The 13,234-nt window shown below is 36.4% G+C and overlaps 2 protein-coding genes across 2 annotated transcripts; both read left to right on the forward strand.

The window, feature by feature from the left end:
• The first annotated feature begins 6,177 nt into the window (after positions 1–6,177).
• LOC128996968 (dnaJ homolog subfamily A member 1-like) lies at positions 6,178–7,436 on the forward strand. The gene has a single exon (XM_054422533.1). It carries the CDS (start codon positions 6,249–6,251, stop codon positions 7,428–7,430), a length of 1,182 nt encoding a protein of 393 aa, XP_054278508.1. The 5' UTR covers positions 6,178–6,248; the 3' UTR covers positions 7,431–7,436.
• A 1,914-nt stretch (positions 7,437–9,350) lies between these two features.
• On the forward strand, positions 9,351–10,238 carry LOC128996863 (NADH dehydrogenase [ubiquinone] 1 alpha subcomplex subunit 11-like). The gene has a single exon (XM_054422377.1). The coding sequence runs from the start codon at positions 9,520–9,522 to the stop codon at positions 10,099–10,101; it is 582 nt and encodes a 193-aa protein (XP_054278352.1). The 5' UTR covers positions 9,351–9,519; the 3' UTR covers positions 10,102–10,238.
• Positions 10,239–13,234: the final 2,996 nt, after the last annotated feature.

The following is a 13,234-nucleotide window of genomic DNA, read 5'->3' on the forward strand; positions in this document are numbered from 1 at the left end:
TTTATTCAAGTCAAGTTTGGTCTTTTGTTCTTCATTTGTAAGGTTTATAACGCCATCGTCTTGTAGGGATTCGTCCTTTTTTTGGTTTGTTGGTTTAGAGAGAGGGTCTGGTTCTGATATTTTGGATTGCTGTTGTTGCTTCTTGCATGTGAGGCACTGCCAAGCTGTAGGCTTGTTTGTAGGGGCTGTTTGAATTTTTTTATAGAGTTTGTCACTAATTTTGCCGCAGATTTTGTGAAACCAGAATTGGCATGTATCACATGATACTGCTTCACTGTCTTCTTGGACATCCTCCATGCACACTGGGCATGTTACTTTTTCAGGGTCTGTTGTGTTTAGGCTATCATCCCCTAGATTGGTAGATAAGTTTGTAGTCCTCATGCTGTTTGCTTGTGTTTGAAGCGCACGTGCTTTTTGGGGCGGCTATGGAAATGCAGTGGGACAGTAGAGGGATTGATGGAGAAGGTGTTTTTATGTGAGTTTGATTGTTTTTTTTTTTTTTTTTTTTTAGTTTTTCTGTTTTTTGGGGTTTTTTGTTTGTTTGTTTGTTTAAGTGTGTTTGAGCAGCCTTGATAATTCGGTGTTTCTGAGTAGGGACTTGTGTGTTTGTGTAAATGAGTGAGTATGTGTGAGTGGAGTGAGTTTGTGTGAATAGAGTGTATATGTGTGAGTGGAGTGATGATTTTCAGTTGTTTCACTCAGTTCAGTCCTACTGGATTGGATAGAGATGCTTGTCGTTCTGATGTGAGGTTTCAGTGACGTCACTTTTGTTATTTTGGCATCCCTATGTTCACCATTTTGGTTTGGAATTTTTAAGTTCAAATAATAAAATGTTCAATAAGTTTCTAAGGTGGCAGCCTTTGAGGGATTTTAGCTGGGGTTGTATTTAGTCTTTTGTAATAAAGAATAAGTTAATTAGGCTGTCAAAATTGAAAGTTATACGTGATTGAAAATTTGAGGTGGTGGTGACTGAGTCAAGTTACGACAATCAATGGTGGATCAATATCGGCTATTGTTTTTATCGATTTTATAGCTAATTTTACTTTAAAAGTTGAAATGCTTAACTAAAATGTCTAAAAAAGCACTTGAGGAAGGATATTGAAAAGTTTTATACACTAAAAACTGCACTAATTAAGGAAAAACTTAATTATTAGACTAACTCAGTTGAAAGAATTACAGTATCAACATAATAAGTTACTTACAGAAAAGAATTCTGTGTTACATACAGACATGGACTACATCTGAATTTTAAGGGCAAGCATATGTTGGCAAACCTCTTGGCAGATTCAATGAACCTTTCTAAATACTCTTTCCCCATCCAGACACCTTCTAATAGTCAACTCTATCCTAAGCCTTGGCTGAACCACGAATCAGTGACAGTCTCCAAACAAATAAAACCATATCCTGTACGTTCTTATATAGCTGAGCAAAGTAACAACCACAATACTCGAACGTTTGTCTCCAAACATTTTTTAGGGGAGGCTCGGAAACCTGTGGGGGTTCCTTGGGAACACTTCCTCAGGGAAACCAGAGAAAGGATAAGGTGATTAACTGTCTCAAAATAGCACATCAGAATATTAGGAGTCTAATGCACAAAGTAGATCTGCTAGAAATATTTATTAAAGACGAAATTCCTGATATTCTGTGTTTGTCCGAACATTTCTTGAAAGAGTATGAGATAGAAAATTTAGTCTTAGGCAACTTGACTTATGTCTCTGCTTTTTGTAGAACTAAAATGAATGGGGGTGGTGTGGCAATATGGTGCTCTCCTGGTATAAAACACCGACCACTTGACTGTAAAGCGTTTAGTGTAGAAGGCGAGTGTGAACTTTCTGCAATGTCAGTAGAAGTTAGTAAAAAAAGTAAAATACTTGTTGTAGCAGGCTACAGACCACCGTCAGGTCACCATGATCACTTCTTTGAATTTATGAACGACTGTTTAAATGAATATGCAGCTAAGCACAACAAGGTTTTATTTTGTTCTTGGAGACTTTAATATTGATCTATCTATTGACAGCTTTTCTGGTAGTAAATTTACTGCGATCATGGCGTCATTTGGTCTGTACAACACTATCCACTCGTATACAAGAGAAGCCTCAGGATCATGCACCTTAATTGATCATATATTTACAAACGATCATGATGGCACAAAGAGTGAAGTTATTAAGACTACTGTCTGACCACAGTGCCCAGACTATAACAACGAGCATAAATATATCGAACAATGACAGGCAAGTCAAGTTTAAGTATGGACGGAGTTTTAATACCTCTAATATTGAAACGTTCAAATACTATCTCAAAAATGAAAAATGGGATGAGGTGTTCCAAGTGACAAAAACAGAGAATAAGTACAATGCTTTCATAAGCCAGTTTAAGTACTATTTTGAGATATGTTTTCCAGAAAAATTAAAAAGACATATAAAAAAATCCAATTCACACATTAAAATGTCTGACGAACTTAAACACTTAATGGAGCAATGTTTCATATACCACGAAAAAACAAAACATTTACATTCGAATCACTTTTTAAGACAATACTACTTTAGAATAAAAGATAGATTCAGGAGAATAATAAGAGAAGAGAAATCAAAGGCCGTATTAAATATCATCGAGGAATCCGACAATAGAACCAAAGGAATCTGGAAAGTTATAAATAATAACAGACGGAAAAAAGGTGAAAGGGGTATAGAAAGTATTAATTTAAAAACTAGTTTTGGTGGCATTGTTTCTGAACCCAAGGATGTTTGTGAGAAGCTCAATCAATTCTTTATTAAAACGGTTGGAAGTCCGTTATGTGTCACAAACAACGTCCAAAACAATAGTATAGATAGAAATACAAGCTCTTTTTTCCTAAGACCAATTAATCCAGATGAAATAATAAAAATTATACAAAGCCTTAAGAGTAAACGGTCTGCTGGAGTAGATGGGATATCACCAAAACTAATAAAGTCAATCTCAGATTTAATTTCAACACCGTTATATGTCACATAATAAATAGCTGGTTTGCCGAGGGAAAGTTTCCTAGCCAGCTAAAATTGTCTTTGGTAAGGCCAATCTTTAAGAGCGGAGACAGAAGTTCTTGCCATAGCTACAGGCCTGTAAGTCTAGTTTCGACGTTCTCGAAGGTTTTTGAGAAAACAGTAATTAGTAGGCTGTGTGATTTCCTAGAGAAACACAATATATTAGTTGGAAAACAGTACGGCTTTGTAAAGAACAGTTCCACAACAAAGGCCATACTCAGCCTCATAAATAAAGTAGTCAAAGACATTGATTCGGGACAGTCTGTGGCTGGCATGTTCATTGACTTGAGTCGTGCTTTTGACTTAGTTGACCATGGTCTACTTCTGGGGAAAATGCATGATGCTGGCATTAGAGGCATTGCTCTTGATTGGTTCACATCATACCTTAAAGGAAGAAAGCAGTATGTAGCAATCCCTGCCATCGATGAAACAGGTCTTCTAAAGTATCATCGTTCTGCTGACGCCTCAGTCACGAGAGGTGTGCCCCAGGGTTCCGTCCTCGGACCGACCTTATTCCTTCTATTTATAAACAACTTGCCCACTTGCGCAAACAAGGCAAACATTGTCTGTTTGCCGATGATACATCTCTTACTGTATCCAGTCATTCCACAGAAACAATTGAGCAATCGATTTTTCTTGAATCTAATAGCCTGCTCCAATGGTGTGAGGATAATCATCTTGTCCTAAATGAAAAAAAAACCCAACTTCTCCAATTTAGCATTTCAAATCATCAAACAAACAAAAAACAAGGAACATTTAGCTTACTGTTGGGTGAAAATGAGATCCATCCCTGTCAAGAGGTTAAGTTCCTTGGTGTGGTCCTTGATGAAAATCTTAACTACCACAAACATATCAAACATGTCACAACAAAAATATCAGTTGGCTTCGTATGCTTAGCCAAACAGTAAATTCAGAGGTCCTCCTGTCTGCTTATTATGGTCTTGTATATCCATATTTATCCTATGCTGTCCCTGTCTGGGGTAGTGAAAGTGAAAAGACGAAGTTTCTTTTCCGACAACAATTGAAAGCCATCCGCATCATATTTTCCCTACCTAAACGACAATCCTGCAAAGACATTTTCCAAAAATTCCGAATTCTAACCTTTCCATCCATATACATTTTTGAAACACTATCCTTTACCAGAAAAAATATATCTTCTTTTTGTTCACAGCTCAACAATAGATATCCACTTCGTAATTCTTCCGACCTTGCAATTCCTAAACACTCAACTTCTTCTTCCAAAAGAACCTCCAATACAATGCCGCCAAGCTTTTCAATAACCTTCCTCCTTCCCTAAAGACCGAACAGGATTTAAATAGATTTCAGAAAAAACTAAAGAATTTTTTGCTGGATAATGCCTTCTGCAGCGTTCGTGAATTTCTTTGCCCTAGAACTGGTGGGGTAAATATAGTAGCATAGTTGAGAATTTTAATTTATACAAGAGAGTTTTTTTTTTTGTTATGTAAATATTGTATTTTATTTTGTTTTGTTGACGTAGCTAATGCATTTTATGTTAATTTTGCTGAATAAACTACTTATTACTTATGACTTATATGAATGGAGGCATCGATGACATCATATAGTTTGGTTCAAAATGCCTCCGTGAACCACGCTGTAGTAAAGAGCTCTTTGGCTATAATGAAGGTTTACTAATCGAAAAAATAGTTCTGTTCATAAAATGAAATTAAAATGTCTCAAATTCAATTTTGTAATTTTTTAGTTATAAAATCAAACTGTAATAACCTAACCATACTTGCTGATAATCAAAAAGTCGAATGAAGGTTTACTAATAAAAAAATAATTCTGTTAATAAAATAAAACTAGAAATGGCTCAATTTCAATATTATAATGTTTTCTTTGTAAAACAAACATGTCAAACTGTCATAACCGAACCAAACCAACCAAACTTGCTGATAATTAAAAATCTTAGACAAAAAATTAGTGCTACCGGTGGTATTCGAACCTGGCATCTTCAGCTTAACAGCCCGGCGCGCTATCCATTAGACCACCGAGACCGATTGCTCAACACCATATCGTTGCGGTAATGGTGTTCCCTCAACTAACCAGAACCAGCAGGCTCCAAATCGTCATGTAGGCTCATCTATACCTCCCTTGAGTAAACACCCACTTTAGAACGACTGTTATTAGAGGTGGCTGTGGTTATACACATTTATTTTTCCCGGGCTAGCTTTTTCGAAATGCTGGTTAGGAAATTATTTTTATATTCCTATTAAACTGAATATACCGATGTTCATAACTTAAAGTTGAGGTGATTGGATGTTTTCCAGTTCGAATTATTTGTTTAATTGGTAATTAGTTTAAGTTCAAGTTTCATACCTCAAAGTTGGATTTCAAAATTCAAAATTCGGTTTCTTTTAAAATTTAAGAAGGTAATGGCGGCAATAGCTTGCTATTTTTCCCAATAGGACCGTTTGGACGACGGCCGCCTTTAACTCCGACAGTTGGTGGTGATTTCCAATTAGCTTTCTTCATTTTTTCGTAAAGGCATTGTTTCATCTTATTATAGGCTAGACACAATCAAACTTTTTAAACTTTCCTTGTTTAAATTTATTGATAACAACGTATACGTAGCGCATATGTGACTAAATAGCTAATTGTGTTGGAATATCTAGTAGTAATTCAATAACTTTGCCATTTTTCGGTAGTTTTTCGTATCTATTCTGCGCGGGATTGATTTAATTCATGGTATTTCCAATATCTAACCTACTAATGCAAAGCATAATAATTGATTAATGAATAAATCAGTGCATACTCTAATTATTAACTAGGAGCGTTTATAACATTGTATAGTATATAAGGTATTGCAAAATCTAAGTACAATATATTAAAAAACTTGAAATGTTTTATTATTAAAAACCTTATCTCTTTAATCTTTATTTGCATGTTAAATATCCTTTACTGTAAATAAACTTGACCATTTAGCGTAAATCCACATACTTTCGTAATTACTTATAACCAATGAATAAACGTAGTAGACAGTGTACACATTGGATTCTAACTTGCTGTAGAAGCTAGACAGCTGATTTTACAAAATACTCAAACAATAAACAATTATTACTGTCTTTGGCATTTTTATTTGCAAATAATTTACAAATGATTACTGTTAGAAGTTTTAGACAGTTTGAAACGGAATAACTTGGAATTTTTAAACAGCTTTTTTCGTTTATCTTGTTTTGCGTTACAACATTGACTAGTTGGATTCATAAAATGGTCAAAGAAACAGGATATTATGACATCCTTGGCGTCAAGCCCGACTGTACTTTAGATGAGTTGAAGAAAGCATACAGAAAACTAGCTCTCAAATACCATCCAGACAAAAACCCAAGTGAAGGTGAGCGGTTCAAGCAAATTTCGCAGGCTTATGAAGTACTGTCAAACCCAGAGAAGAGAGCCATCTACGATAGGGGTGGTGAAGAAGCATTGAAGGCGGGAACTGGAGGTGGAGGATTTTCCTCCAACCCGATGGATATATTTAACATCTTCTTTGGAGGTGGCAGAAGAGGGCCGGGTGAACGGAAATGTAAAGACGTTGTACATCAGCTCTCAATATCCTTAGAGGATCTGTACAAGGGTTCCACGAGGAAACTGGCAATCGAGAAGAATGTTGTTTGTGAAAAGTGTGAAGGTCGTGGAGGAAAAAAAGGTGCCATTGAGAAATGCGGGACCTGCGGAGGCTCCGGAATGGAAATCCAGGTACACCAGCTGGGACCTGGCATGATGCAGCAAATACGGCGCATGTGCAGCGACTGTAAGGGCCAAGGAGAGAAGATCCCCATCAAAGACCGCTGCAAGACGTGCAACGGGAAGAAGACAGTTAGAGATCGAAAAGTTCTCGAAGTCCACGTCCTTCCTGGAATGGTTGACGGTCAAAAAATCACGTTTACAGAAGAAGGAGACCAAGAACCTGGGTATAAACCCGGTGATATTGTTATAGTACTGGATGAAAAGAGTCACCCCAGGTTTAAAAGATCGGGAAGTGACTTGATCTTTCGAATGGAAATTGAGTTGGTAGAATCCTTATGTGGGTTCAAAAAGGTGATCAGAACTCTAGATGACAGGAATCTTCTGATCACTGTCATTCCAGGGGAAATAGTAAAACATGGGGATATCAAGTGCGTTATAGGGGAGGGGATGCCTCAGTATCGTAATTCGTCCGAGAAAGGTAAACTAATTGTTCACTTTAGTGTAAATTTTCCATCCGTGCTTCCACCTACTGTGATGGCACAACTGGAGCAGTGTTTACCACCAAGGCCTCAGCAAGACGTCCCTGAAAATGCTGAAGAGTGTCTTCTGAGTGATATGGACATGTCCTCCGAATCTAGAAGACGAGCACCCAGAGGACAAGAAAGTGAGTCAGAAATGCCTCAGGTCCAGTGTGCAGCTAGTTAATTGATTGGTTGAACCAGTTGTTATGTACTTAGAGTTTCTTGTTGTTACCGTTTTATCAATTTTATTTCCTTAATAAAATGAATTTAATAATAATGTGTCTACTGGATCTTCTTTTTTTTACATACCTCTAAGGCTTGTGCCTTAAATATACTTAACACAAAATAAGTTAATTAAAAGAAGAGATTATAACATTGAAACACTTTTGTATTAAGAAAGAACTACAATAATATCAAAAATAAAGTTTACAAAAAGTCAGCTGATCATATGATAATTTTAACATTCAAAGTACAGTTGAGACAGTAATTAGCAGATTCAAATTAAAGGCAAAACTATGTAGCCACATACTCCCCTCCCAGTGTCAACGAGGAATGTAACGATGCGGGGGATGAACACTACGACCTGATTTTGGAAAAATCAGTGTTTTTTTAAGGTTAACATCTTCATTTCTGTCTTTAGTCTTGTCTACTTGAGTTTCTCTAGATTGTATGTCATTTTTTCTTACGTTAATGGTCGTATCATTCATAGAGTCTTGAAGGAGGAATGCCGGTTTGAGTCGGTCTATATAGATATATAAAAATTTGAACGAATGGTGTTTTTGGCCTCTGGGGACATCAAAATTAAAAAGTAAATCGGTCTCGGGCCTAAGTCTTCCCATGAGACCTACGGTAATGGCTACTTCCCTATGGGGAAATTCGCTAAAAAACAGTATAATGTGTTAAGTTCTATCACCTAATAATTTTCTTTAGCCTTTACTTAGAACAGCTGATGATTTAAAAAATGATTCATACTGTACAAATAAACATTATTGATTTCTGTTCTTCTTGAAAACATGACTTTTATTTTCTCTCTCTTAATTTTTTCATTAATTTACTCAAATACTCCACATAATGAATCCATAATACAAGTGTGACAAATGTCAAATTATTGTAAAGCCTTCAAACTGCAGAACACATATTATACAGGGTTAGTAAAAAGTGTGGAGACCCCCTGTTATTTTTTAACGGCCCATACTAGAAAAACTAAACTCGGCACACCTTTATGACATGTTATGAAGTACTTTTTGGGCTATAACGAAAAACACTACTAACACTGGGAGCGAACAATAAACATTGAAAATTGAACATACAGAATTAAAAACCAAAATAATATGAATTGAAAATCTATATCTGTACATTTAAAGTGGAGTCAATATTTTCGTGGGGTCCCAGTTTATCGACATCCCAAAAGATTGACACTGAAATAGTCCCATATTGTCGACAACTCAAAATATCGACAGGCTATAACCACCACTTTGGCGTTCATCTTCTTATGACCTTCAAAATGAGGGGGGTCACTCGATGGGGCTTATCATTTAAAATTATTTGTGAGTTTTCCCCAAAATCCCCCATTTTGGGTTTGGGAACTTATGAGAATTTCAATTGTCTGCCATTTTTTTACTGAACTGATATAGAGACCTCTAGTTTGCGTTGGTGGTTTTCTTTTACCAAGACCTTCAAAATGAGGGGGTCACTCGATGGGTCTTTGTATTTGAAATTTTTTAGTTTCCCCAAAATCCCCCATTTTGGGGATGAACGCCAAAGTGGCGGTTATAGCCTGTCGATATTTTGAGTTGTCAACAATATGGGACTATTTCAGTGTCGATCTTTTGGGATGTCGATAAACTGGGACCCCACGAAAATATTGACTTCACTTTAAATGTACAGATATAGATTTTCAATTCATATTATTTTGGTTTTTAATTCTGTATGTTCAATTTTCAATGTTTATTGTTCGCTCCCAGTGTTAGTAGTGTTTTTCTTTAGCAAAATGTCTTACTACTTTGTATAGTCTAGAAAATATTTGAATTCGAAAAGGCTTTACTCTATGTAATTCCTCATATACTTTCTGACAAGTTGTCGTCTGTCTTGTAAATAGTTTTCTTGTTTTCTTTAACTTACGTCCTTTCCATTCTCCTTCACTTCACTGTTATTGTCACTCTTGGAAAATAATATCATATCATAAATTTCAATGTGCTAGGGCTGGGTCAAGTGAACTAGATCATTCGGTCTTTTAATTACTTGTTATTTACGTGTCATAATAATCCAAAATAATGTCAAGTGATTCTAACCCCCAGAAGAAATCCCGGGAAGACTCCTCACCATTTCCTTGGCTCAACAGAATTCCAGGCTATCATTACTACGATACCCCTGATGGCGAGGATTGTCTGCAGAAAGTTATTTATATGAATAAAGTAGGTGCTCTCTTGGGCGGTTTTTACAGCACCTTAGATGTTTTAACCTTGTCAAAACCAGTTGGAGTTGGAAACATTGCCTTAAGGTACGCCACTCTTACCTTACCCGTTATGGCAGTAGGTTCAACCTTTGCTGCGGTTACATGCCTGTCAACTAGTTTTCGAGACAAGGATGACATTTGGAACTATTTCTATGGAGGATTGGCTGCAGGTAGTGTCGCTGGAGCTGCTGCTAGGAACGGCGTGGTAGGAACTGTGTGTGCATTTTCCTTTGGAGTTCTTGGAATGGTAAAGAAATACTCAGTGCAAGAAGGGTTTGATCTTTTCCCTCCGGTTGTCGATAAGGACCGAACTTCTCACCTGGGTCCATGGTCAATCCACTGGGACTTCACATTGGCGCGAGATGATCAGCCCAAAGGATGGAAATCAGCAGATAAATAAACAAGGATGTACACATGATAGCCTAAGTTATGTACTGCAAAAATTAACCATATCTAACTTAGTAATTATTTTATTTGACAAAAAATTAAGTAGGATTGTTAACAGCCTTTAACTTAATAAAGTTTCATCAATCCAGAGCTTGTCTATTTCTTTTTCTAACTTATCAACTATACATAAGGCCTACGTCTATAGGCTAGGGATTGCAATCTGATAATATATATGTCATCACTCACTGTCTCAACAAACATGTTAAAGAAAAAAGGCAGGGTGGTTTTCAAATCGGAATACATGGCTCGTTAGATGGTTGTGTAGGCTATAGGCCCTAGTTAGTAGGTAAATAAACTTACAAAACCTCCCTATAATCTTACCAAAACCAAAATAAAATAGCTGCCTAACCTACTAAATTTTTGTTATCAATTATTGTTTCCTTAGAGAGGGTTGGAGAAAGATTCTTAGGTAAAGATAAACCCGAGTCCACATCACCCATATTGTGATTCTTGAAGTACGGTAGGTCTACTGTATAAAATTGTGTAAAAACGAGTAGCCTAGGCCTAACTTATATAGTAGAGCTCCCACTGTCCGAAGTCCAACTATTTGAATCGCTTGTAGAATTTGAACAACTTTAAATCACAGTATCCGATCATGCTGGTTCACAGGACCAAACCAAATGTCATCAAAATCAATAAAAAATTACTCAATTTATCACGTTCACGGACACACACACACACACACACACATATATATATAGAGGTACCCTATATCAAATTATAGTAGTAAACAAGTAAAACTGAGCACCCTGAATATTTTTTTAAATATTACTTTCCGTGTCCGGAAATCAGACTTCGCTTTTCCAAAAATTAGCTACCGATATGGCTTTGTCATTCACAAGTAAAAGATCATCTAATGTGCAAGACTGGTCTAGGCGTGGACAGATCAGCAGATGGCCAGGATCCTGAACAGCACCACACCTCGACCCTAATTCGATTTAGGGTCTTCCACACCGTGTAATGAAGGCCTCCACCAGGAGCCAATTCCTCCCTGGCTGGTATGGGAGGGTTAGTCAACGCGGCCTCCCACCTCGCCACCCGATTGCTTGAGAGTGATCCATCCAGGACTTGTGTCTGTGATAAAAAGCTCTTTCTTGACCGAAGCCGTCGCTCTGCAGGTTGGTGGCCTTGTAATGGGTGACGAGGGCTGTCTCTTGCTTAGTCCTTTCTGCGACATCACGTCAGATTGATGGAGGGGCGATCCCTATGATAGGATAGAGTTTGTGTACTGGGGTTGGTTTCAAACACCCAGTATATTAAATAAATATATTTATATAATAGCCTATTCACGGTGCTCAGTTGTACTTTTTTACTGCTATAGGCTAATTTAATAGTATCAGCAGCCCTATTACGTGAACACCTAAATTAATATATATATATAAACATATATATGTACAAATTTGAACAAATAGTGTTTTTGGCCTCTGGTGACATCAAAACAAAAAAATAAATCGCTCCCAGGCTCAAGTCTTGCCATGAGACTTACGGTAATAGCTATCTCCCTATAGGAAATTGGCTAAAAACAAGGTAGGCTAACTAAAAAAAAAAATAATGTGTTATACAGTTTACACTATTCATTAATTTATTTACAAAATCAGTATATTTTACCCTCATGATAGGAATCAGTTTTAAAGTAGGCCTACTGTATATTCAAAAATACGGTACTGTACTTCCCCCGGGGGTAAAAAAACTCTTAGCTACGTTCTCCGCTACAATCTTGCATCGCCGCTCCATTGTGTTTTTACCCTAAGAGATAACCAAAGCAATATGAGAGCGGCATCTATTTTTAAATATTGTAGATTAGGGCCTACTTTTATAATTTTTTACAACATAGGTAATCTTACTAATATTATAAATGTGAAAGTTTGTGCGTTTGTTTGAAGTTCAATCACGCATTAACTACTTGATGGATTTGGCTGAAATTTGGCATGATTATAGCTCACATTCCCAATTAACATATAGGCATATTCTTATCTCAAAAATCCTTTCGGGCTCCACCCCAGTGGTTCTGTAGTTCCCATGTTAACCTTATGAATATTCATATTTAAAGGAATAAAAGAATTTAGTCAGCTGTTCAACTTAAAAAGTTGGTTCTATGGCATGCAAAAGCATTAAAAGTTATAAGATTTACCAACAGGGTGCAGCACTATTACTTTTTTGCATTTATGGAAACAGCTAATTGGAACTAGGCAACAACAAAAAACTATGATATGTAATGAGAACTGTCAAAGTAGGATAGTTTACAGTTACTTTTATGTTTTAATTTTGTGAATCATTTGTGATATTTACGAATCTTTAATATTTATTTTTCTCTATTGTTTAGGTGACGTGGTAGAATATGGCCATGGTAGATGTGTAATACTATAGTATACCGTAAATTTAAAGAAGCAAATTTTATCAAATCGTGTCCTCCCCTATTGCAAACCCAAAGCTTGAGTATAACTGCAATAAGCATTTTACACTTATATGCCAATCCCGTACGAAGGACAGAGAGAGAGAGAGAGAGAGAAATTCTTTATTTACAACAAATTATTTTGCAACATTACATGAATCAAATAAAAATATCACATGGGTCACAATGACCTGTGCGTGATAGAGTCCTTATTTGGCTGCTTAAAATCAAAATAAAAGTTCTCCTACTTCACATAATAAAAATAAAAAAATCGAACAATAACTTAGTAAAATAAGCATAACAATTAATTTACTACAATTATAATTATAAAAAAACTGTGAAACCTAACAACCATATGCAAATGTAACTCAATAGTAGGGGAGCTCATTGCTTGCATTACATCCAATACACATTAACTTTTTTCCTTCGATTCCCAATTTTACTGAGGCGTGGATTCCGTCAAGTAAGAGTGCTGTAGAAAGTACAATAGATAGTCCAGTTATCAGTTGGTTAAGTCTAAACGAGATATCTCTGGGACAGATACTCTGCTAATATTATAAATGTGAAAGTTTGTGTGTTTGTTTGGAGTTCAATCACGCATTAACTACTGACGGATTAGGCTGAAATTTGGCATGATGATAGCTCACATTCCCAATTAACATATAGGCATGGTCTTATCTCAAAAATCCTTTCG

Source organism: Macrosteles quadrilineatus, unplaced genomic scaffold (genome assembly GCF_028750875.1).
Source record: "Macrosteles quadrilineatus isolate MER2022 unplaced genomic scaffold, UCM_ALF_1.0 Scaffold_6__1_contigs__length_79288215, whole genome shotgun sequence".
Taxonomy (NCBI): Eukaryota; Metazoa; Arthropoda; class Insecta; order Hemiptera; family Cicadellidae; genus Macrosteles; species Macrosteles quadrilineatus.

What these genes read in the sequence shown, in the direction of transcription:
- LOC128996968 (XM_054422533.1), top strand. Translation starts at nt 6,249, where the DNA reads ATGGTCAAAGAAACAGGATATTATGACATCCTTGGCGTCAAGCCCGAC.
- LOC128996863 (XM_054422377.1), top strand. Translation starts at nt 9,520, where the DNA reads ATGTCAAGTGATTCTAACCCCCAGAAGAAATCCCGGGAAGACTCCTCA.